Source organism: Notothenia rossii (assembly GCF_949606895.1).
Source record: "Notothenia rossii genome assembly, chromosome: 1".
Lineage (NCBI taxonomy): Eukaryota > Metazoa > Chordata > Actinopteri > Perciformes > Nototheniidae > Notothenia > Notothenia rossii.
In genome coordinates, this window is record NC_136912.1 from 51,388,994 (window position 1) to 51,411,144 (window position 22,151).

The following is a 22,151-nucleotide window of genomic DNA, read 5'->3' on the forward strand; positions in this document are numbered from 1 at the left end:
GGCAGTGAGTGCGGACTAACAATTGAACGATAACAAGAACGGCTCTCACCAAGTACGACTCGGTTCCCCTCGTTCATACCAATGAGCCGTTCAAAAGAATCGGCTCGTTCGCGACCGACACATCACTATGTCAGACTTAGAGGCTGATAACTACAGCTCAGTGAGGTAAAGGACTCTCTAAGAGGTGGAGGGAGAGTCCTCTCCTGTCAGACTGAGGGGCTGATAACCACAGCTCAGTGAGGTAAAGGACTCTCAGAGTTTTTAGAGAGTTTACTTTAGTCTAAGTAGCGGGTCTCAAACGGTTTGGTAATCATTTATGTAAATAAGTATTTCCAAGGCACACCTTTATATGATCATTATAGTTATAAAAAATAAGAGAATAACAGGTATGAAATAATTGCAACTCATAATATACAGTAACACAAAACTAAAGTTTACAAGTGGAGTGATTTGTAAAATATGCATTAAGAAAAAGTAAATCTGTTTACAGTTCTGTTTCACATGGGTGTTGTTGTGAGATGTATCCATAGATTTAGTCCCTAATTTCGCTCTCAAAGTTCAGCAGATTGATGCATTTAACTTCAGCATCTAAAAATAAGCAAAAAAGAAAAAATGTGGGTGGATTTGCTGTATATCTGGCGATGTTGATGATTGACACCTCTTTTGAACCGTTAAAGCCAATAGAATCGAGGGGGAGTTCCTAAATCCATCTAAACATTACCATGTACGGCCCCTACATACAGCGGCGTGCGTTGCCGCTTCAACGCTTCTGCCCATTCACTTTGAATGGGGTGACGTCACGATTCGCCGAACTGCATTCTGGGAGCAAAGTGTAGCTTCTCTCGCGGTGCTCGCTGCAAAAGTAGAGCAATGTTCTACTTTTGACGCCTCAACGGAGGCGTCAATATGCCAGTACAAGCTCTAGCCAATCAAACCGCATACTTGTGTGTCTGGGGCGGGAGATTCATGTGATTGGTTATTGGTCGAGTTTCAGCCCCCCCCGCCGACAAGCGACAAAGCACGCCGCCGTGTGTAGAGGCCGTGAGGAGTGAGAATGATGCGTATGCAGTTTGCCCAAAACCGGAAGCTGGGTTATAGCTCTTATAGCAGCTAATATGAAATCTCCGTTTTTGAAAAAAATGGAATCATGGATTATCAGTAATCATTTCAAAGTGACACAGACACATTGGATTAACCTTCAAGAGCGTTTTTATCGATTTAATGCCATTGAACACAACTTTTGATCAGAAAAACAGCAAAGGTAAGACATATTTGCCGTTTTGGCTCTGTAAAGTTACGTTGTGGTTTCGCCTTCGCTGTCCTGAGTTTTGGTCGTGGAGTGATACCTCTAGAATATGTGGAATCTCAGCTTCAATCAGATATCCTGTTTGTGCAGATCCGATAAGTAATAAAGTATTTCTACTGTGAGTTCGGTGCTAAGTGCGTTAGCATTTTTTTGCTCAGGGCTAATTCAGAGGCTTGGTATTACCCTTGTGTTTCGTTTTGCTAAAAAAATGTCATATCGTCAGTTAGCTGAGTTTCTTCCCGTTAAGTGGGTATGACACATTAATAGGTTGTTAAATATTAAGAAGCCCTGAGACACGCAGGGGCTACGGGGCTTAACGGGTTAACCCGCTCCACCTAGTGTCGAAAGCACGTTATGACACTGCAGGTAGGATGTATTGCTAATGTCTGCTAGGGCTGTGCAATTCATTTTAATCACGATTACAATTTTGGCTTGCAACGATTACGAAAACAACGTAATCAAAATAAAACGATTATTTTGCTACATTCCCTTTCACAATGATGGTCTCAATTTGTCTTGCGTTATACATCCATCCCGTGCGTGCGCTTTCGCCCCTCACTAAAAGCCCTCTCGGCCAGGTTGTGAGTGACATTAGTTGTGTGAGTGCAACTCGTGAACAAGAAAGGTAAAACTAATTCCGCTGTTTTGAAATACTTTGGGTTTAAAGGTCACCTATCATACTATTTTTAGGCAATAGTATAGTTCTCAGATATATAAAAAACATGTCTATGAAGTGTTCACCCATTCTAGCCATGCCTCATATCCAGAGTTGGGTGTAACGAGTTACTGTAATAATATTACTTTTGTCGGTAACGGAGTAGTGTAACGCGCTACTTTTATAATTCAGTAATCACACTAAAGTTACTAACATTGCCCGACACGCGTTACTTCGTTACTTACTAAAATCAGTCATAATCACACTGACAGACAAGAGGGGTTTCCGCCGCAGGTTTATATGTACAAATCTGCGCGACTTGCGCGTACACATCTCCACGTGCACTGCTGCATAAACATCGCTCAGTCAGAGATAACTTTCGAGGGGTGGAGGTATGTCCATTATTTTTAGTTTGTAGAGTGGCGCAGAATGCTGGGCATTTAACATGCATTTAAACAGTCCTTCGGCGCCACTCGATGACGTAGTATATTTGAAATAGTTGCTCTGCAGCATGTGTACTCGCGATTGAGAAACAGCCACTCTCTCCAGTACAGGTTAGCTCTGGGTGTTAGCGATGCTTGCCAATGTAAACAAAGACCATATTACATCCAAAACAGTCTGCATTGTTTCTGATAGCAACGTTTCTGATAGGGCCGTGGTTCCGCATTGCCGATATTACGTCATATCGCACACAAATCTGGATCAGCTGCACTGTTCCCCCGTTTTTAGAGATTTGGGTACGGAAGAAAAGAGAGAAGATGTTATTTTGCTGATGCTGTGTGAGTTCCCTGACACACCGGGGACACATATGTATGTATAAAATACATAAAAAAGTGCATTTAGCATGATAGGTCCCCTTTAAGGAGTCCGATGTGGAACAAAAAAAGTACAGTGGCCTTGAGGGTTCATTGAGAGAAAAAACGACACTGCCCAGACAAAAAAAAGTAACCACTTTGATTTAACTAGGCCAGTAGGTAAGGGCATTACACTGGATAATAATACCCCTGCATTATAGCAACAACAACAACAACAATAATAATAATAATAATAATAATAATAATAATAATAATAATAATAATAATAATAATAGCAATAATAATTGGGAGGGGGGGCATGGCTGTTCTTATCTTTTCTGAGGGGAGGCTCACCTTCCCCCACTTTGAAAACCCCTGCTCTATATCATTCTACAATTTGGGGTACATTTCACATCAACAAAACAGCACAAAAACAGTGTTCTTTCTCAATAGAACAATCAGTGGTTCAAATTAGTATATTCCTTCAGTGTAACATATCCACTAGTTGCAAAAGCTTAAACATTTTTCTATTTCGACCCATCATTTCAATGGTAGGCCTTGCCTGGATGACCACATGTCATTTTCTTGAACAGGTTAACATCACATTTGAACATATAATTGAATTAAAATCATTAAACAATTGTAAAACATAACAATGTACATAACATTGGTCAATTAATATACTCATTGACAATGTACTATTATACATAAAATATTGTAAAAGTTAGAGGAAAATCACCACAGTGGGTTAAAAATGTCTGCCAAAGAGGAACATGGCATCATGTGATGCTGGTGACATGGTATAGAGTGGCGAAGTCATGCCCATCTACTTCCGCCCCATGGGACCTTATTTCTGAAAAATTATGTATTGAAGTCAATGGAGAGAGAAAACGTATCTTTCGATCCCGTTTGAATTGTGTCATGAATTACACAAATTATGTTTGTCAATCTTAAAAAATTATTTCCATGTCAAAAAAGTCACAGTTTATCGTAAAACTGTTGAAATATAAGACTCTCCATTGACTTCAATACATGATTTTTCCGAAATAAGGTCCCATGGAGGTCCCCCTGAAGGGGAGGGACTTTGCCACTCTATTGGGACAAACCATTTTTTGAGTTAAAGGGTGTCTGTTAGTAACAATAGGTGCATTCACACCGCAGTACAAGAAAAGACAATAATTTACAACAGAAATATAAAAACAAAACACAGGGAAATGTCAGGTGTCGTACTCAGCTCTGACTAGAAGGCCAGAGAGAAGAAGTGTGTCTTTAGTGAGTATTTAAAAGCCCCTAGGGTCTGGGCCTACCTCACATGGCGATGGAGGAGTTCGGCAATGTAGGCCGGAGCCAGCCCTTTTAGGGCTTTGAAAACAAGAGAAAAGGAGTTTAAAATCAATTTGGAACCGAATTGGAAGCCAGTGTAATGAGGCCAGAATTGGGGTGATGTGGTCAATCTTTTTGTGTCCAGTCAGAAGACGTGCAGCTGCGTTCTGCACTAGCTGCAGGCGTTTAATTAAGGCCTGGTACACGTACATGTACAGAGCATTGCAGTAATCTAATCTCGAGGTAACTAAGGCATCAATAACCCTTTCTAGGTCGTTAAAAGACAAAAACGACTTGATCTTGGCCAAAAGTCTTATTTTAAAAAGGCAGGTTTTGACTATGGAGCTGACCTGCTTATGAGTAAATGTACTTAGTTACTTTACACCACTGCTGCCTATCAACTTTTTCTGCAATGTCAAGCGAGTTTATCACAAGAGGTGTATCTTTTAAAGAAACTTGTGTATTTAAGATTGTGGTTTACCGTTATGGTTTTGCTTAAATTGTTATCAAAATCGATAATTTCTTAACATCATGCTATAACCTTCACTTTTTTTACTGGATTGTTTAACCCATTAAGGGACACCATTTTCAGATCTTTAAATTGCATCCTGATCTTTCTTTGAGTATAAATTTCTAAATCTGACACAATTAATAACATAAAAAACACATGAAACATTAACACAAAACTGAACCTGAAAAGGAAGAGACTTCCAACTGTGAGGAGCAAGTCCATTCCCCAGTTCCTTCTTGGAGGGTGGAGGGGATATTAGTTATAGTTTTTAGAGGGATGATGAGCCCGACTTGTGAGCGCTGGTTAATTATGCACCTAATCTCTCCGCCATCTTCCCTGAAGTCAGGATATCATTAACTTGATATTAAAACAAATGTAAAACATTTAATATATTTGACATATATTACTCGATCAATACATTTCTATATACATTTTTTACAACAGTAAGTTATGGTTAATATACATATATAAATGAATATTAATAAGGGACATTTCATTGATCATTTATAGGCAAACATGGCAGTCATGTGAAGCCCTCAAAAGCTGCTCCGCATTCTTTGTGATTTATAAAAGGGAAACCGGTGTAGGACGTGTGTGCGCACTGTTTTATAAATCTGAATATTTGTGTGATTTTTTGTGTACAGAATAGGGGTTTCACCAACTAATCGACTAGTCGACTAGTCGACTACCTTTACCACTAGTCGTCGCTGTAGGCCCTAGTCAACTAGTCGTGAAAATAATGGAGGTAAACGAGGTGCTGCAAAATGCTACAAAACACGTCCGACATTCTTTATGTATGGCAGTACTTCAACGAAGATGTAACCAACTCCACAGTGAAGTGTCAGTTGTATACAGCTGTACTGAAGTACAATACAAATGCATCTGCTATGCGCAACCATCTGAAGATGAAACACCCGCTGCCGACAGCTAGCACTACCAGTAATGCTAGCACCAGTGAGCAACGGACCGGCGTCAGCACTGAACAGAGGCAAACGAACAGCAAGAAAACACAGGTCAACAGTGATGCGGATGATGAGCTACGGGATTACTGCCAGCGGACACCGCATATCCCCACAATGGATAATCCACTGGAGTGGTGGGCAGAAAACGTGCACCGCTTCCCCCGCTTTCGAGGAGCTACCTGGCTATTCCAGCCACAAGCACCCCGAGTGAGAGGGTTTTTTCCCTGGCAGGCAACACTGTCACCCGAAAGCGGTCAAGCCTCCTTCCCTCACATGTCGATGCGTTGGTGTAAAATATTGAAAGGTAGACGTTATCGTGGAGGACAGCGAATAAAGTGTTGCGCAATGCGCTGTTGCACACTGGATTTACGTGCCATTTATGTAAACAAGAGTTTTTTGCTGTCGATTTTGGTGAGTCCAGTTACTGTTTGTTATTTACTCAGCCATGTAACACAAATTAAAATGCAGTGTTTAATGTTACTGTATGAGTTCCAATATAAAATACAGTTGTAAACCTATCTTTGTGTGTCTTTATTATGACGTAACGACTAGTCGACTGCTATTTTGAAAAACGTGTCGACTAGTAAATATTGGTAGTTGTGAAACCCCTTGTACAGAATACTTTTGTACTTCCTGTATTGTGTCCCTACGCAAGCCTTTCGCATGAATCCCACGCAATGTTTTATAAATGAGGGCCATTGTGTCAAAGTTGTGTACTATACTAAAAGTACAACTTAACTAGATTGTCATTTTTTTAAATTATTGATTCAAAGGAATAAGTCAATTTGCCAATGCCGAACAGCCTTCTCCTGCATTATAAAAATATGCAGTTCAAACAAACAACGAGCTAATGTAGTGTCCCGTCAATTATGTTAAGTTGTGTCATGTTTGTGATTGTCATGTTCATGTTAATTTTATTTTATGTTCCACTTCCTGTTTTATTTTGCACTCTCCTTGTCTCATTCCAGGTCCCTCTACTTCCTGCCTTGGTTCTTTTTTCCGCCATCGTCAGTGTCTGCCCCGCCCCGTATTGTTTCCACCTGTGCCCACTTACCTCATGTATATATTGTCCTGTCTCCCCTTGTTAGTTGTCGGTTCGTCTTGTTCGTTGTCCCAATAAGCCAGATCCAAGCCATCGCTTAAGAAATTTCAACGTTTTTGCCTTTTTCCCTCCATGTGAGCGCTTTACTTTTGTCATTTTGTTATTTCCTCTAAAAGAGTGATTTTGTTTTTGCAAGTAAAGATTATTTTTTCTTCAAACCTTTTTTGTCTCTGGGTTGTGCATTTGAGTCCTCTAAACTATTGAGTCAAGGTTCCTAACAGAACAAACCGACCAGTATGGACTCAGCCAACCCCAAGACGCTCCAGACCGCCCTGTCTGCACAGGGTAACATCATCCATCAGCACCAGGAGCAGCTAAAAACAGTTAGTCATGGAGTGAAAGACCTCTCAGAACGCCAGGAGGATTTCCAAACCTCTGTCACGTCACAGGTGAACCATCTGGCAGAACAGCTCCACAGAGTCCTCACTCATCTAGAGGCAACTTCTACAGTTCCGTTTCCTGCTACGCCACCTGATGCCAATCCTGCTGCTAATCAGGCCGAGGTCAGTTTCTCTCCTGTCCCACTGCGGTTGGCATCGCCAGAGAAATATTCAGGTGAATCTGGCAACTGCAGAACCTTCCTAGTCCAGTGCGACCTGCATTACAAACTTAACACAGCTGCGTTTGTGTCAGATGAGGCTAAAATAGCATTAACGGTCTCCCATTTAACCGGCAGAGCTGCCGCATGGGCCACTGCGGAGTGGTCAAGAGACTCCAGTATATGTAGCTCTTTCACAGCATTCAAAGACACTATGAGCAGGATTTTTGATCTTACCTCACCTGCCGGTGACGCCACCCGTGTACTCATGCAGCTCAAACAGCACCCACGGCCAGTATTAGATTATGCCATAGAGTTCCGTACCATAGCCATAGACAGTGGTTGGAACACCCCAGCATTAATAGACGCCTTCCGGAATGGACTCTCTGAAACCATCAAAGACCACCTGGCTCCACTATACCTACCACAAGACCTTGAACCGCTGATTTCCATGTCTATCCGAGTTGATAACCGCCTCAGAGAAAGAGAGAGAGAACGGCGCCAAACTGCAACAAGACATCCCAGCCACCAGGGGCGCTCTCTGGGTAGGCAGCCTTCATGGGATCCCTTGTTTCACTCTTCATCAGGCCCAGCAGGAACAGCGCCATCACAGGCACCGGAGGAGCCAATGCAGCTCGGGAGAACAAGGATTTCTCCAGAGGAAAGATGGCGCCGCCTGCAGGAGGGATGCTGCTTTTACTGTGGCCAATCTGGTCACCAGCAGGCGACATGCCCGGGAAAAGGGCATGCTCACCAACCATGAGGAGGGTGCTGGCGAGCAAGATTTCCTCGGACTATCCTCCTCACACACTCACCCAGGTTAAAGTCACAGCTAACAGTCAGACACATACTCTGGGGGCGCTAATTGACTCTGGGGCTGATTAAAGCCTCATAGACTGGGGTTTAGCTAAACGCCTTAATATTAAGACTGTCCCTCTCAAGCATCCCGTCAATGCCAGCGCCCTAGATGGCAGACTAATGTGTAAAGTAACTGATTGTACAGAACCCATTCAAGTGACAATTGATAATAATCCTGTAGAAATAATGCATAATAATCTGTTCAATTCAGCACAACATCCGCTGATTTTGGAGTTTCCTTGGTTAAAAACAGATAACCCACATATTGATTGGTGTTCAGGACAAATTAAGGGATGGGGAGGGAATTGTGAACAGACCTGTAAGTCCGGCTATTTTCCCCACCATGCTGTCACCAAAACCCCAGTAACCCAACTCAGCTCAGAGACCATGTCCTGTAGAGCCCCACAAACTGTTGCAGTTTCTGATAGAAGCTCAGATTTTCCTGACCTTTCCATGGTCCCCTCATGCTACCATAACATTAAAGAGGTTTTTAATAAAACCAAAGCTCTGTCACTGCCCCCTCATCATCCTTTTGACTGTGCCATCGACCTGCTGCCTGGCGCACCCATCCCTAGGGGGCGCTTATACTCCATCTCGGGACCGGAGCGGGCGGCCATGGACGATTACATCTCCTCCTCGTTGAAAGCAGGGATTATCCGTCCCTCTTCTTCGCCTGCTGGTGCAGGATTTTTCTTTGTGGGTAAGAAGGATGGGTCGCTCAGGCCATGTATTGACTACAGCCCATTGAACGAAATAACTGTTAAGAACCGCCACCCACTCCCGCTGATGTATAAAGCATTTGAACTGCTTCAAACAGCTAAAGTTTTTACCAAACTCAATCTTAGGAATGCCTACCACCTCGTCAGGATTAGAGAGGGAGACGAGTGGAAAACGGGGTTCAACACCCCAAGCGGACATTATGATTATCGGGTCATGCCTTTTGGACTGTGTAATGCTCCTGCTGTATTTCAGGCTATGGTAAAATACATTTTGAGAGAGTATTTGAATGTTTCTGTTTTCGTGTATCTGGACGATATTTTGATTTTCTCCCCAGATAGTCATTCTCATGTCATGCATGTCTGCCAAGTTCTCCAGAAGCTTCTTGAGTTGTATGTGAAAGCTGAAAAGTGCGACTTCCATGCAACCACTGTCTCCTTCCTGGGCTACATTGTCACCGCCAATCAGGTGCAGATGGATCCATCCAAGGTCAGTGCGGTGACCAACTGGCCCACTCCTGATAGCAGCAAAAGAGTCCAACAATTCCTGGGGTTTGCCAACTTTTACCGGAAGTTTATACGCAACTTCAGTTCTGTGGCCGCACCTTTGCATGCTCTCACCGTGTGTGTGTGCCCGGGATAAGACCTCTTCCCAGGCCCAGATGGGTCTGCTCCAGCCCCTCCCAGTGCCTTCAGCAACCATGGTCGCAGATCTCCATGGACTTTGTGACTGGACTACCGCCCTCCAAAGGTAACACTACCGTCCTGACGGTGGTAAACCGTTTCTCAAAGATGGCACATTTAATGCCTCTGCTCAAACTTCCCTCTGCCAAGAAGACGGCAGAGGTCATGTTAACTCACGTGTTCAGAATCCATGGTTTTCCCAGTGACATAGTTTCCGACAGAGGACCACAGTTCATTTCTAACTTCTTGAAGGAGTTTTGCCAGCTCCTCGGCGCCACCGTCAGCTTATCTTCCGGTTATCACTCGCAGTCCAACGGTCAGACAGAGCGCCTGAACCAAGTCCTCGAAACATGCCTCAGGCCTCGTGTCCCAGAAGCAGACCACTTGGAGAGATCACCTTACCTGGGTAGAGTATGCCCACAACACTCTCCCCTCAGCTGCCACGGGTCTTTCCCCTTTCCAGTGCGCTAACGGGTACCAGCCTCCTCTATTCCCTGCTAATGAGGAAGAAGTCAAGGTTCCATCCGCACAAGCCATGGTCCGACGCTGTCGGCGGGTTTGGGTCAGTGCTCGGCAGGCGCTACTTCAGACCTCAACCTGGATGAAGTCAGCGGTGGATCGTCAGCGGCGGATCGTCAGCGGCGGATCGTCAGCGGCGGATCGTCAGCGGCGGATCGTCAACGGCGGATCGTCAACGGCGTCCGGCCCCACTCTACAGGGCGGGCCAGAAAGCCTGGCTCTCCACCAAGGATCTACCCCTACACGTTCACTCCAACAAGTTGGCACCGAGGTTTGTGGGTCCTTTCCCAATTTCAAGAGTCATTAACCCTGTCTCTGTGCGCCTCAAACTCCCCAGATCTTTGAGGGTCCATCCCACGTTTCACGTGAGCAAAATCAAGCCAGTTCGAGAGAGCACTCTGGTTCCCGCCTCCAAGCCCCCTCCACCACCCCGGATCATTGAAGGCGGCCCGGTGTACACAGTCAGGAAACTTCTGGCAGACCGCAAACGGGGCCAATGACGACAATTCTTGGTTGATTGGCAGGGTTACGGCACTGAGGAGCATTGCTGGGTCTCCTCGACTTTCGTTGTGGTCAAGACACTCATCAGTGACTTCTATGATAGTCACCCTGAGCAGCCAGGAGTCCGCCCTAGAAGGGGGGGTACTGTAGTGTCCCGTCAATTATGTTAAATTGTTTCATGTTTATGATTGTCATGTTCATGTTAATTTAGTTTATGTTCCACTTCCTGTTTTATTTTGTACTCTCTTTGTCTCATTCCAGGTCCCTTTACTTCCTGCCTTGGTTCTTTTTCCCGCCATCGTCAGTGTCTGCCCCGCCCCTGATTGTTTCCACCTGTGCCCACTTACCTCATGCATATATTGTCCTGTCTCCCCTTGTTAGTTGTCGGTTCGTCTTGTTCGTTGTCCCAAGAAGCCAGATCCAAGCCATCGCTTAACCTCTTAAGCCCGGCCCCCCCGATACCGGGGGGAAAAACGCGTCAGTGCAGGAGACAGCATCTGGGGGCTTCTTAATATTTAAAAACCTATGAATGTCTTATAATCAAATAACGGGAATAAAACTCAGCTACCTGACAATATGAGCCATTTTTACCGAAACAAAACAAGTCTCACAACGAAGCGTTAGCATTAGACCTTAGTGAAAACAGGCTGATGCTACTTCCGGTGCTAACTAGCAAAAACGATCTTTAAAACTTAATATGTTCTGCACAAACTACATATCTTCTGAAAGCTGATACTCCACAGATTATATTGATATAAATATCATCACTGTAGGACACAAACTCCAGCAGCCAGAACAGAGCAAAAAACAACAACAGTGTTCTAAACCATAACAATAATTATCTCTTATCGTTGCTGTTTTGTGATCAAAAGTTGTATTCAAGGGAATAAAAACGCTACTCAAGGTGAATCCAATGTCTCTGTGTCACTTTAGAATTGTTCCTGATAATCCATCATTACATTCATGGCCGCAGAGTAGGTATAAAGTGTTGCAGTCCGGAGCTCAGGCTGTAGCATGTGCTGCTTACGCAAGCCTCTCTCTCCTTGACGTAAGTGTTTAGTGGGATTTACTAACCCCCCCCCCCCCCTCGATTCTATTGGCTCTAAAGTTTCAAAAGAGGTGTCAACCCCCAAAATCGACCAGTGGGTTCCAGAGATAGGATCCTGCGCAGTATGAATAATGCCAGCAGCCGCACCTTTACGCAGCAGAGCAAGGCGCACAACCGCTCCAGCACAGCACAGCAACAACGAACACGAGCAAGAGGCTGTATAAGCGTGGTATTCGCTGACTCTCCGTCAGAAGATGAGGATGTATTTCGGCCACAATCAGACCCTAATTATGAACTTCAGGAAAGGTATGTACACTCTGTATATATATGTGTATACTGTTATTTCACACACGCTAAATGCAGGAATTATTTCTGATTTGAGTTACATTTTTGAAAGAATAAGCCAGTGAAGTAATCGATTTAGTTTTTTCCACATTTGTTTTCACAGTGATGAAGACGAGTATCAAATGGCTTCTGGATCACATCCATCAACATCTGCCTCATCCGAGCTACGACGTGCTTCAGATCAGCATACAGTTGCCCCAGAGCCATCAACATCCAAGCTACGGACGGACGTCTGCACCAGTACTAACTCAGCCTCCCTCTGCATCTTCTGATTCAGTTGACAGACTGTCAGGAGGAAAGTGAAACGGGCTGGTGTGTGGCAGACTAAGATTGTTACCATTCCTGACGCCGTGGTGGACTACAACAGAAGCATGGGCGGCGTGGATGTGTCCGATGCTTTGATTGAGTACTACAGCCTTCACCACAAAAACCATGAAATGGTACAAGACCTTTTTTACCATTTCTGGACATTGCAGTGGTGAACAGCGTCCTTCTCCACAAGGAGCTGCACAAGATGAGGGGTGACCCCGGCAGGACGAAGCCACACACTCAGAAGTCCTTCAGGGAGCAGCTTGCTGCAGACATGAGGGGTGAAGTCCCTGCAGCACCACCACCTCTGCCCCCATCATCACTCATGCATTCCCAAGTATTATGGGGAAGATGCCACCACGCTCAGGAGGTGCTATGGTGCTGGCAACAAAACGGTGAAGACCTTTCTACTGCACTAAGTGCCTGGTGCCTCAACTCAAAAACACTAAACACATTCAGGTTGTGTACATTTTTTATTTTTTGCCAGTGTTTACAAAAAAAATGCTTGTGGTGTTATTTCGGTTTTAGTGTAGTTTTTTAGTGTGTTATTTTTGAAATAAATCTGCTCCTGTTGGGGAAAAATGTATGCTATGTTTCCTCATTTTTATTGTGTAAGTAAACCTGCGTAGAAGTGTTAGTCGGTTGATAAACATGTAAGGACTGTGGCAAAGTCCACACACAGACACACACACACTTTTTACACTTTTACATAAAAATTACATTTTTTTTTTATAAAAACACTTGTATTTGGATGGAATGATTACCTATAGTGATAATACAATTATTTTTACAGTATGGTACCTGAAAAAGCTCAAATGGCACTGATGGTATCCAAATGTGCCAAAATGTGCCCAAAGGTCATTTTTTTGCTAAACCTCTCTAAAAAGGTCAAATTTCACTTGTTTTGCCTCAATCTTGAGACAGGGTACTTATTACATGTTATACTTTGGATTCCTAGAGTGGTTTTCACTATAAGTAATGGGTTTTTTTTAGGCAGAGGTAAGAATTTACCTTTTTTTTTACTATGTTCCATCTGAATTTACTCTGACACAGAAACATCTATATTGATTCTGACACTTATACATCCAACTCACAGATGTAACCTTGCTTTGATAAAATAAATTATACATATAACCCTTTTATAAGTTAAGTTATAGTCATTTGTTTTGGGCATAGCATTTTCGAGCCTGAAACCTGAAAAACAGGCTCAGGGCTTAACAGGTTAAGAGATTCAGTGTTTTGCCTTTTGCCCTCCATGTGAGCGCTTTACTTTTGTCATTTTTTTATTTCCTCTAAAAGAGTGATTTTGTTTTTGCAAGTAAAGATTATTTTTCTTCAAAACTTTTTTGTCTCTGGGTTGTGCATTTGAGTCCTCTAAACTATTGAGTCAAGGTTCCTAACAGCTAACAGAACAATGGTCAAGAGTTGGGAGAGGAAAAAACTGAATTTCGTATTTCCTATATAAAATGATAAAATACATAATATGTTGCTTCTTTTACAGGAAATAATTGCTCAAAATGTATCCTATCACATATTAAGCATGTTAACATTAACAGCTTCCTGCAGGTGTTATATGTTCAACATGTGAATTAATTAATGTGTTATGTACTGGTATTGTTATGTTAAAATGATAAAAAGTGGTCCCTTACGTAAAAAGAGATTGAGAAGCACTGATCTGAAAACACCTATGTTTTGATCATATCATTCAAAGTGTACTTTTAAATGCAAAACCGTTACATATACACATATTACACATTATACACAATTTTACCGTATTGTGCAATGTTTTTATACTGTTCATGCTCACTGCTTGTAGCACTTCGGGATTTGAAGTCAAATATGAAGTGCTTTATAAATGAAACCCATTATTATTATTAGTATAACTCATTGGAGATGGGTTTGCAGAACAGACATATGCTGCAGTAAAGCAGGACATTCGTATTATGTCCTAACTATGCAACAAATGAGGGAAGCACAAGCCTTTCATCAGAGCAGAAAACAGGGTGACAGATTAGAGGACATGCTCGCCCTCATGTATATTCATTATATTACATATGTCATTATTATTCATTTAACTGCGATACCAACCTTGGTGATATGTCACAACCCTGCCGCATGAAAGCCCCCAGAGAGAACCACAGGGAGTTGAAGATCCCAAACTCATTGGTGGATTCGGTTGTTAGTGGCAACGCTCCGTCCTCAGGCTCCTCTAGTGTCCACTCATAGGGGCTAAATCTGGATACCTGCAAGAAAATAGAATCCTTTATTCTACAGATTCTCCCCCCTCTCTATTTTGTGTAGTTTCCACTTTAAAAACGCTTTTCCATTCGATTGCATGGTGATATAGCGCTCCGTTCATAGGAACACATCTCACACACACTCTTTGCAGAGCATTATGTTATTTCTGGAACTTCTTGGCTTTCGGGGGGTAAAACCTGTTACCCAGTACTCTTTTTAGACACACTCAGTCGAGGTTCCAACCAAGCTGAGTCGTTACACTAAGGTGGAGTTAAAGATCTCCTATCATGCTATCTATTTTTAGGCATATATTATGGGTCTCAGATATATACAAATATATAAAAAAACATGTCTATGATGTGTTTTGCTCAAAATACAAAACAGATCATGCATTTTAGACATCCCTCAGATCTCTCTGTTTCAGCCCTGTTATGCCCCTTCTCCACCAAACCGGCTCCGGTTCAAGATCCGTTCTTGTGCTTTTCTGGTGCTGAACTGGTTCTTCTCTGTAGCACCACTTGTGTTTCCACCACTCAGAGCCCGACTGGTGCTGCCATTGCTGCGTCATGATGTCACTGTTTACGTTGGTTTACGTTTCTCCCAAACGCCACAAACAACAACAACAATGAATGACTGCGTCAGGTCAATGATCGTGTTTCTTTTAATCATTAGAAGCCATATTAAATGTAAGAACTACTTCTCAACCATTGTACTTTTGCCGTGGTTCATCGTTTATTAATGTGCTTCAGTTGCATTTACCGACCGCTGCAGTGCTGCCCGTCCACCAGAGTTTATTCTCCCGTTATTCTCACGGCAGCGGCCGCTGTAAAGTATTCACTGTCTGACTGTCACGCAAGCAGCTGACACATATCCCCCATCCCCATCAGTGAATGTGTTTCAGTATGAATTTACGCTGTTTGGCATCACAACGCTGTTATGAAAGTTTATCTGGTATAAAATGGGTGATGTTAGCATAGAAACCGAAGCTAATCCGACTATCTTGACTAATTGTTGCTATCCTATTGTGGCATAAGCCGTTTTCTACAGGCACATTTTACCGGTGTATTTTTCATTATGATTCTACTTGTGATAGTCGGACATGACAACCTGTGTAGCCCATGTATTGATTCCATCCGATAGCTTGCTTGTTAAATGCGCCAGTGAAAGATGACCGCTTTGTCTTCTGGTTCCTCTCCAACTTTGCCCTTTTTCGTATTTTTTTTGTGTTTATTTACTTTTTGTCGTTTGCTTTTAACATGCAAGCCGACCGCACCAACTCTGCTATACAATATAGCAGAGAGAAACTTCTTCACATCAGAAACTTTGTGGACAATAGACCACCGACAGACAATGGAGATTCGCCATGGCTACCTGTTGTCCTATCTGAGCGATGCAGGAAGAAGACCAAGCGGGGGTCCTGCGCCGGGCTGCTGGTCAGACTGAGAAAACGGGAAAACCGACCCCCTCTTCCTAGTATTCTTCTGGCTAATGTTCAATCCATTGAAAATAAGCTAGATGAACTCAGAAGTCGGATTGCTTTTCAACGGGACATTAACAACTGTAACGTGTTCATCCTCACCAAGACTTGGCTCAACCCCGCTATCCCGGACTCCGCCATTGTTCCTGACGGATTCACTATTTTTCGCCAGGACTGGACAGTTAACTCGGGGAAAAGTAAAGGTGGCAGTGTGTGCGTCATGATAAATAAGAACTGGGGTACAGATGTGAGGATTATTTATTCGGACTGTTCTGCTCATTTAGAGCACCTCATGATCACATGCCGGGCTTTTCACCTGCCGAGAGAATTTACATCTGTTGTGATTACAGCAGTGTATATTCCGCTGCTCGCCAACAATGAAGCGGTACTCGATCAGCTGTTTGGGATTATCGACAAGACCAAGACTTCACGGCCAGTTGTTCGTTTTGGCCCGGGATTTTAACACCACTAACATGAAGAAGGTCCTGCCGAAGTACTACCAACACATCAGCTGCCCGACGCGTGGGGGAAGCATACTGGACCATGTTTATTCCACTTTTCTGCATGGATTTAAGGCTCTCCCTCGCCCTCCCTTCGGCAAATCAGACCACATCTCACTGCTGCTGCTAAAAACTCAAAACTGAAACGGGATAGACCGGTAACAAGGACAGTACAACAATGGAGTGAGGAGTCAGATTCAGCACTGCATGATTGCTTTGAAACTACGGAGTGGGGTGTGTTTGAGGACAACAACACACACACGGTCATCTGCTACATTGGGAAATGCATCGATGACGTGGTACCGAGGGTTTCTGTAGGAACATTCCCGAATCAAATTCCCTGGATAAACGGCGAAGTGCGTGGCAAGCTGAAAGCGCGCACTATCGCGCACAGAGCTGGAGTTTTGGAGGAGTACAGAAAATCTAGATACGAACTCCAAAGAACTATCAGCAGTGCAAAGAGACAATACAAAGACAAGGTGGATCTGACTTCAAAGGCTGTAATACCCAGAACATGTGGGCGGGACTAAGAACAATGACAGACTACCAAGGAGCTGCGGGATTGTCTGTGTGCGCATCTCTCCCAGACGAGCTTAACAGTTTTTTTGCTCGCTTCGAGAGCAGCCAGGCGGGGGGTGCAAAGAAGGACCAGGAGCCCTGCCCTTTTGTTTTAAACAGGGCAGATGTGTGCAAATAATTTAAAAGGGTTAACCCACACAAGGCTCCTGGACCTGATGGCTTCCCTGGCCGTGTTCTCAGGGTGTGTGCAGTCCAGCTGGCAGAGGTGTTCACAGACATATTCCCATAATCCCACCTCAGCTCCAATGACCTCTTTGAGCCATTTCAATCCGGTTTCCGATCAAAACACAGCACAGAAACAGCTCTTCTGAAAATCAAAAACGACATCCTCCTCTCCTCTGACTCCGGCAACCTGAACATCCTCATCCTCCTCGACCTCACCGCAGCATTCGACACCATCAACCACACCATCCTGCTGTCCCTCCTCGAATCATCACTCAACATCACTGACACTGCACTCTCCTGGCTGAAATCCTACCTCACCGACAGACATCAATTTATCAACATCAACAACTGCACCTCCTCCACTGCTCCTCTGTCCCAAGGCGTCCCCCAGGGTTCGGTGCTTGGCCCCCTCCTCTTCATCCTTTACATGCTCCCCCTTGGCAAAATAATTCGTCGCCACATCCTTCAATTTCACTGCTACGCCGATGACATCCAACTTTATATCTCAACACAAACAATCACCCCCACAACACACTCCACTCTCACCAACTGTCTCTCAGAAATAAAAGCATGGATGCAAACAAACTATCTCCAACTGAACAGTGCCAAATCAGACATCATCATCATCGCCCCCCCATCCGGTATCAAAGACATCCATAATTTCAACTTCACCATTGACAGCCACACTCTATCTCCCCCCCATCACATCCGCAACCTCGGAGTCATTTTCGACAGTCAGCTCAAATTCAATCACCACATAAATCACATCACCAGGACCGCCTTTTTCCACCTCAAAAACATTGCCCGTCTCCGCCCGTCACTCTCCTCCTCTGCTGCTGAAACCCTGATTCATGCATTCATCACTTCACGACTCGACTACTGCAATAGCATCCTCTATGGCATACCATCCAACCTCCTCAATAATCTCCAACATATCCAGAACTCTGCTGCCAGCCTCCTCACCCACACCCGCTCCCGAGACCGCATCACTCCTATCCTCCAGAACCTCCACTGGCTCCCCGTCCGTCAAAAAATCCACTTCAAAGTCCTCCTCATTACTTACAAAGCCCTTAACAACCAGGCCCCCCCCCCTACCTCACAGACCTGCTGCACCACCACACCCCTTCCCGCTGCCTCCACTCATCAGAAGCCAACCTCCTATCCATCCCCACCCGCACCAATCATCGGACCTGGGGGGACAGAGCCTTCTCCGTCGCTGCCCCCTCCCTCTGGAACTCACTCCCACAACCCATCAGAGACTGCACCGACCTCACCACCTTCAAAAAACTCACAAAAACTCACCTCTTCAATCTGGCTTTTCATGTGTGATTGTTTTTGTATTATTTGACTTTAACTTTAACTATATATTTATTTGTTGTTCCTTTCTTCTCTTTTCTTTTCTCTTCACTATTATCTGTAAAGCGTCTTTGAGCACCTGTAAAAGCGCTAACAAATTAAATCTATTATTTTTAAATCTATATTATATTCAATAGGTCCCTGCTGCATTCTGTAGTCCCCACATGTTTGATACACTCCACCATCGTCCCTGTCCCCAAAAAAGACAAAAATCACCAGCCTCAACGACAGTCAAAACCTTCATCACCTCCTCCCTCCCTGACTCTCTGGACCCCCTGCAGTTTGCCTACAGAACAAACAGGTCCACAGATGACGCCATAGCCCTCACCATCCACACTGCCCTCACACACCAGAGCAACACATACAGTATGTGAGAATGCTGTACATTGACTACAGTTCAGCCTTCAACACCATTGTGCCCTCCAAGCTGGTCATCAAGCTCAGAGACCTCGGGCTCAACAGCGCCCTCTGTGAATGGATCCTGAACTTCCTGAAGGGCAGACCCCAGGCAGTGCGGGTGGGAAACATCACATCCTCCACCCCAGGGGCGGACTGGGACTACAAATCAGCCTGGGACTCTCGACCGGCCCACTTCGGTACCGCCGGCCCACCGAGGTGCTAGTGACTTACCGCAGAAGTAGACATTAAGGGTAAAATGCCACTGGCATTATATTATCATTGGCCCCACCATTGTAACCACTAGCCCGGAGCATTCGTCCAATGATGAAGAAAATTAACACATTTGTTGCATAGTAATGTATGCACAAACTACATTACTACTTGTTCTACAACATTTGAATCATCAGTTCTTTCTCATTTTCCTCAATTGTTCATATTTGGTTTATTAAAATAATGATATTGTGGTCATTGTTAAAAAATGTCTGCTATTATTATGAGTATTATTATTTGTATAATGCACTTTCTGCCTTCCTGTCATTAGGAGTTAGACATGTAATGGCTATGTAATTGATTTGATTAGAACCTTCATTATCCTAAACTGCTGGGACATTTCGCCAATACCTTTATATTGTCTACTCTTCACTTACTTGTTAGCATAGGTTGGCATTGATGTACAGAGCCAACAGAAGACTTGTTTATATTGGCATCATATTGAGAGGTGCAGCCAGTGACGCGTCCTAAACCAGGAAGTAAGCTGCTGGTTCCCTCGACAAAAAGCAATGGGATTTCTCAAAAGGGTTTTGGAAAATAGCTGGAAATAAGGTCTGTGGAAAACAAACCTGTTTGATAAATGCACGTTTTGTTCAGCCGGATAATCTCCACATGTCTACCCTACTTTTATAATGTTCAAATCATAAATCTATCTAATCGATAGATTATAAAAAGGGTTTTAGGATGCGTCACTGCACCACTAGAAGCCAACTCCATTGATCAAGCTGGCTGAAACTTTCCCTCCCTCTTCTTCTCATGCTCCTTGTCACTCTCCTTTAACTCCTCCGGTAACTTTCTTTTATTTGAAGATTGTTTTTTGACCGGCGCTTACATTAAAAACATTTTGGCGAATGGTTAGGTGGCGCGATAGTCTGTAGTGAAGGAGCGCGCTCCCGCTCACGGGAGCCTGCTCGCGCTGCGCTCCGCAGCAAACAGCTGTTTGCTTTTCACCCAACAACAACAACCGTCTCACGGAACTCTATGTTGTGGCGTTGATAAACGAAACAATTTAACTAAATTGCTAGTCAAAATACCAATACCAAAGGACAATTATTTTAAAGCAATATTTTTAGTGGCCCGAGCGGGCAAGTGGAAAGTACGTTATGCTGGCCCGGGGTGTCTAAATAGTGCTTCCGGGCCAGCGGGCCATTTATAATGTTGAGCCCTGCCGGTTACCGGCCGGCCTACATCGTCCGACCGGCCCACTTCAGTACCGGCCCATCGGGACGAATCCCGATGGGCCGGTACTGAAGTGGGCCGGTCGGACGATGTGCCAGTCCGCCCTTGCTCCACCCTGATCCTCAACACCGGAGCCCCTCAAGCTCCTCTACTCCCTGTTTACACACGACTGCGTGGCCACACACAGCTCCAACACCATCGTGAAGTTTGCTGACGACACGACCGTCATCGGACAGATCACAGACGGCGAAGAGACGGCGTACAGAGAGGAGGTCGAAAACCTGACATCTTGGTGCCAGGATAACAACCTCCATCTCAACGTCAGCAAAACAAAGGAGCTGATTGTGGATTACAGGAAGCAGCAGAGAGAGGGACATGCCCCCATCGCCATCAATGGGACTACGGTGGAGAGAGTCAGCAGCTTCAGGTTGCTCGGTGTCCACATCACTGAGGACCTGACAGGGACTCATCACACCACCACCATCACCAAAAAAAATCGACAGCGGCTCTTCTTCCTCCGCAGGCTGAGGAGGTTCAACATGGACTCCAGGATACTCTGCAACTTCTACAGGTGCACCATAGAGAGCATCCTGACCTTCTACAGGTGCACCATAGAGAGTATCCTGACTGGCTGCATCACGGCCTGGTACGGCAGCTGCACCGCCTTCAATCGTAAAGTTAATCCGGACTAAAACCACCAGACTCAGGGACAGTTTCATCCCACAGGCAATAAGACTGTCAAACACCTGAAGTAAAATCTGTTAAACACCTGAACTGTTGAAACAATATCCAAAATAGTTATATGGCTGCTACTTTAAAATGATTTAACTACTTAATTATTTATCTATTTACCTAATATATCATATTCCAATAACTTGCATGTGGACTATTATTGCACTATTTCACTTTTTTCAACTATTTTTCTTTTTGTATTTAATATTTACTATATTTGTCTGTTTACCTGTGTTTTGTGTTGCACTGTTGGAGAAGCCTGTGACCTAAGAATTTCATCGGCATAACTACACTGTATTATACTGTTCGTGTGATTCAATAAAGAACCTTGAACCTTGAGCTGCTATAATACAAAACGACAGGAAAACGTCTGCTTGCTCTCCACAATGATCAATAACATAGAATGGATAGTCAAAGTAAGGTCAAAATAAATAGAATCACACTAAGCCTGGTTAGTGTGGCCTGACTTTTAAAGTGTGTTTTTTTTATAAGTATGTGGTCACGTTCTAGTCACTTTTCTCAGCGCTACTGCTTGTTACAACTTTTATTTGCCGTACTCGCCACTAACTGTTATTGCTCAGGTTAATCTCGCCCCTTCCGCACAGCAAGGCAAGGGCTGCAGTCGAATAGTCCAAAAATCAGCTCCTAAGTTCTAACCCTATCGTCTATTGCTTGACCTCTGAGTGAAACATCACAGGGTTAAGGGATAGTGGATAGGAGAATTCAAAAGGATTTAGAGAATCCGACTGCACTTTCACTATCCAAAGTGTTTATGATGCGCCAGCGGATCGAATCCATCGAATCCAGCGGAACGAATGTGCGTCTGCTGCTGTGGGGAAACTATGGAAACTACAGTTTTCTATACAACAGACTACATGGATGTTTAATAAGAACGAGGGACTACTATAAACTCATCTAGAGACTCTGCACCGCGCTTTGATGCTGTTGTTTTATGCTTTATGAACGTGGACAACAGAGAAACATGTTCTTCATGACCAAAGTTGGAATTGAAATAAAAAAGGAAAGTGAAACTTATGCTCGTCACCCTCTCCCTCCGGTCCACATTAATACAAACGATCCCAATA

At 44.1% G+C, this 22,151-nt stretch overlaps 1 protein-coding gene across 1 annotated transcript in view; it reads right to left on the reverse strand.

Moving 5' to 3' along the window:
* The window catches only part of LOC307019178 (glutamate receptor 2-like), a 173,208-nt gene that overhangs the window by 54,688 nt on the left and 96,369 nt on the right, over positions 1–22,151 (reverse strand). The window contains exon 9 of the mRNA XM_079649845.1: positions 14,260–14,459. Coding sequence (XP_079505971.1) covers positions 14,260–14,459 — 200 coding nt within the window. The remainder of the gene's footprint in view (positions 1–14,259; positions 14,460–22,151) is intronic.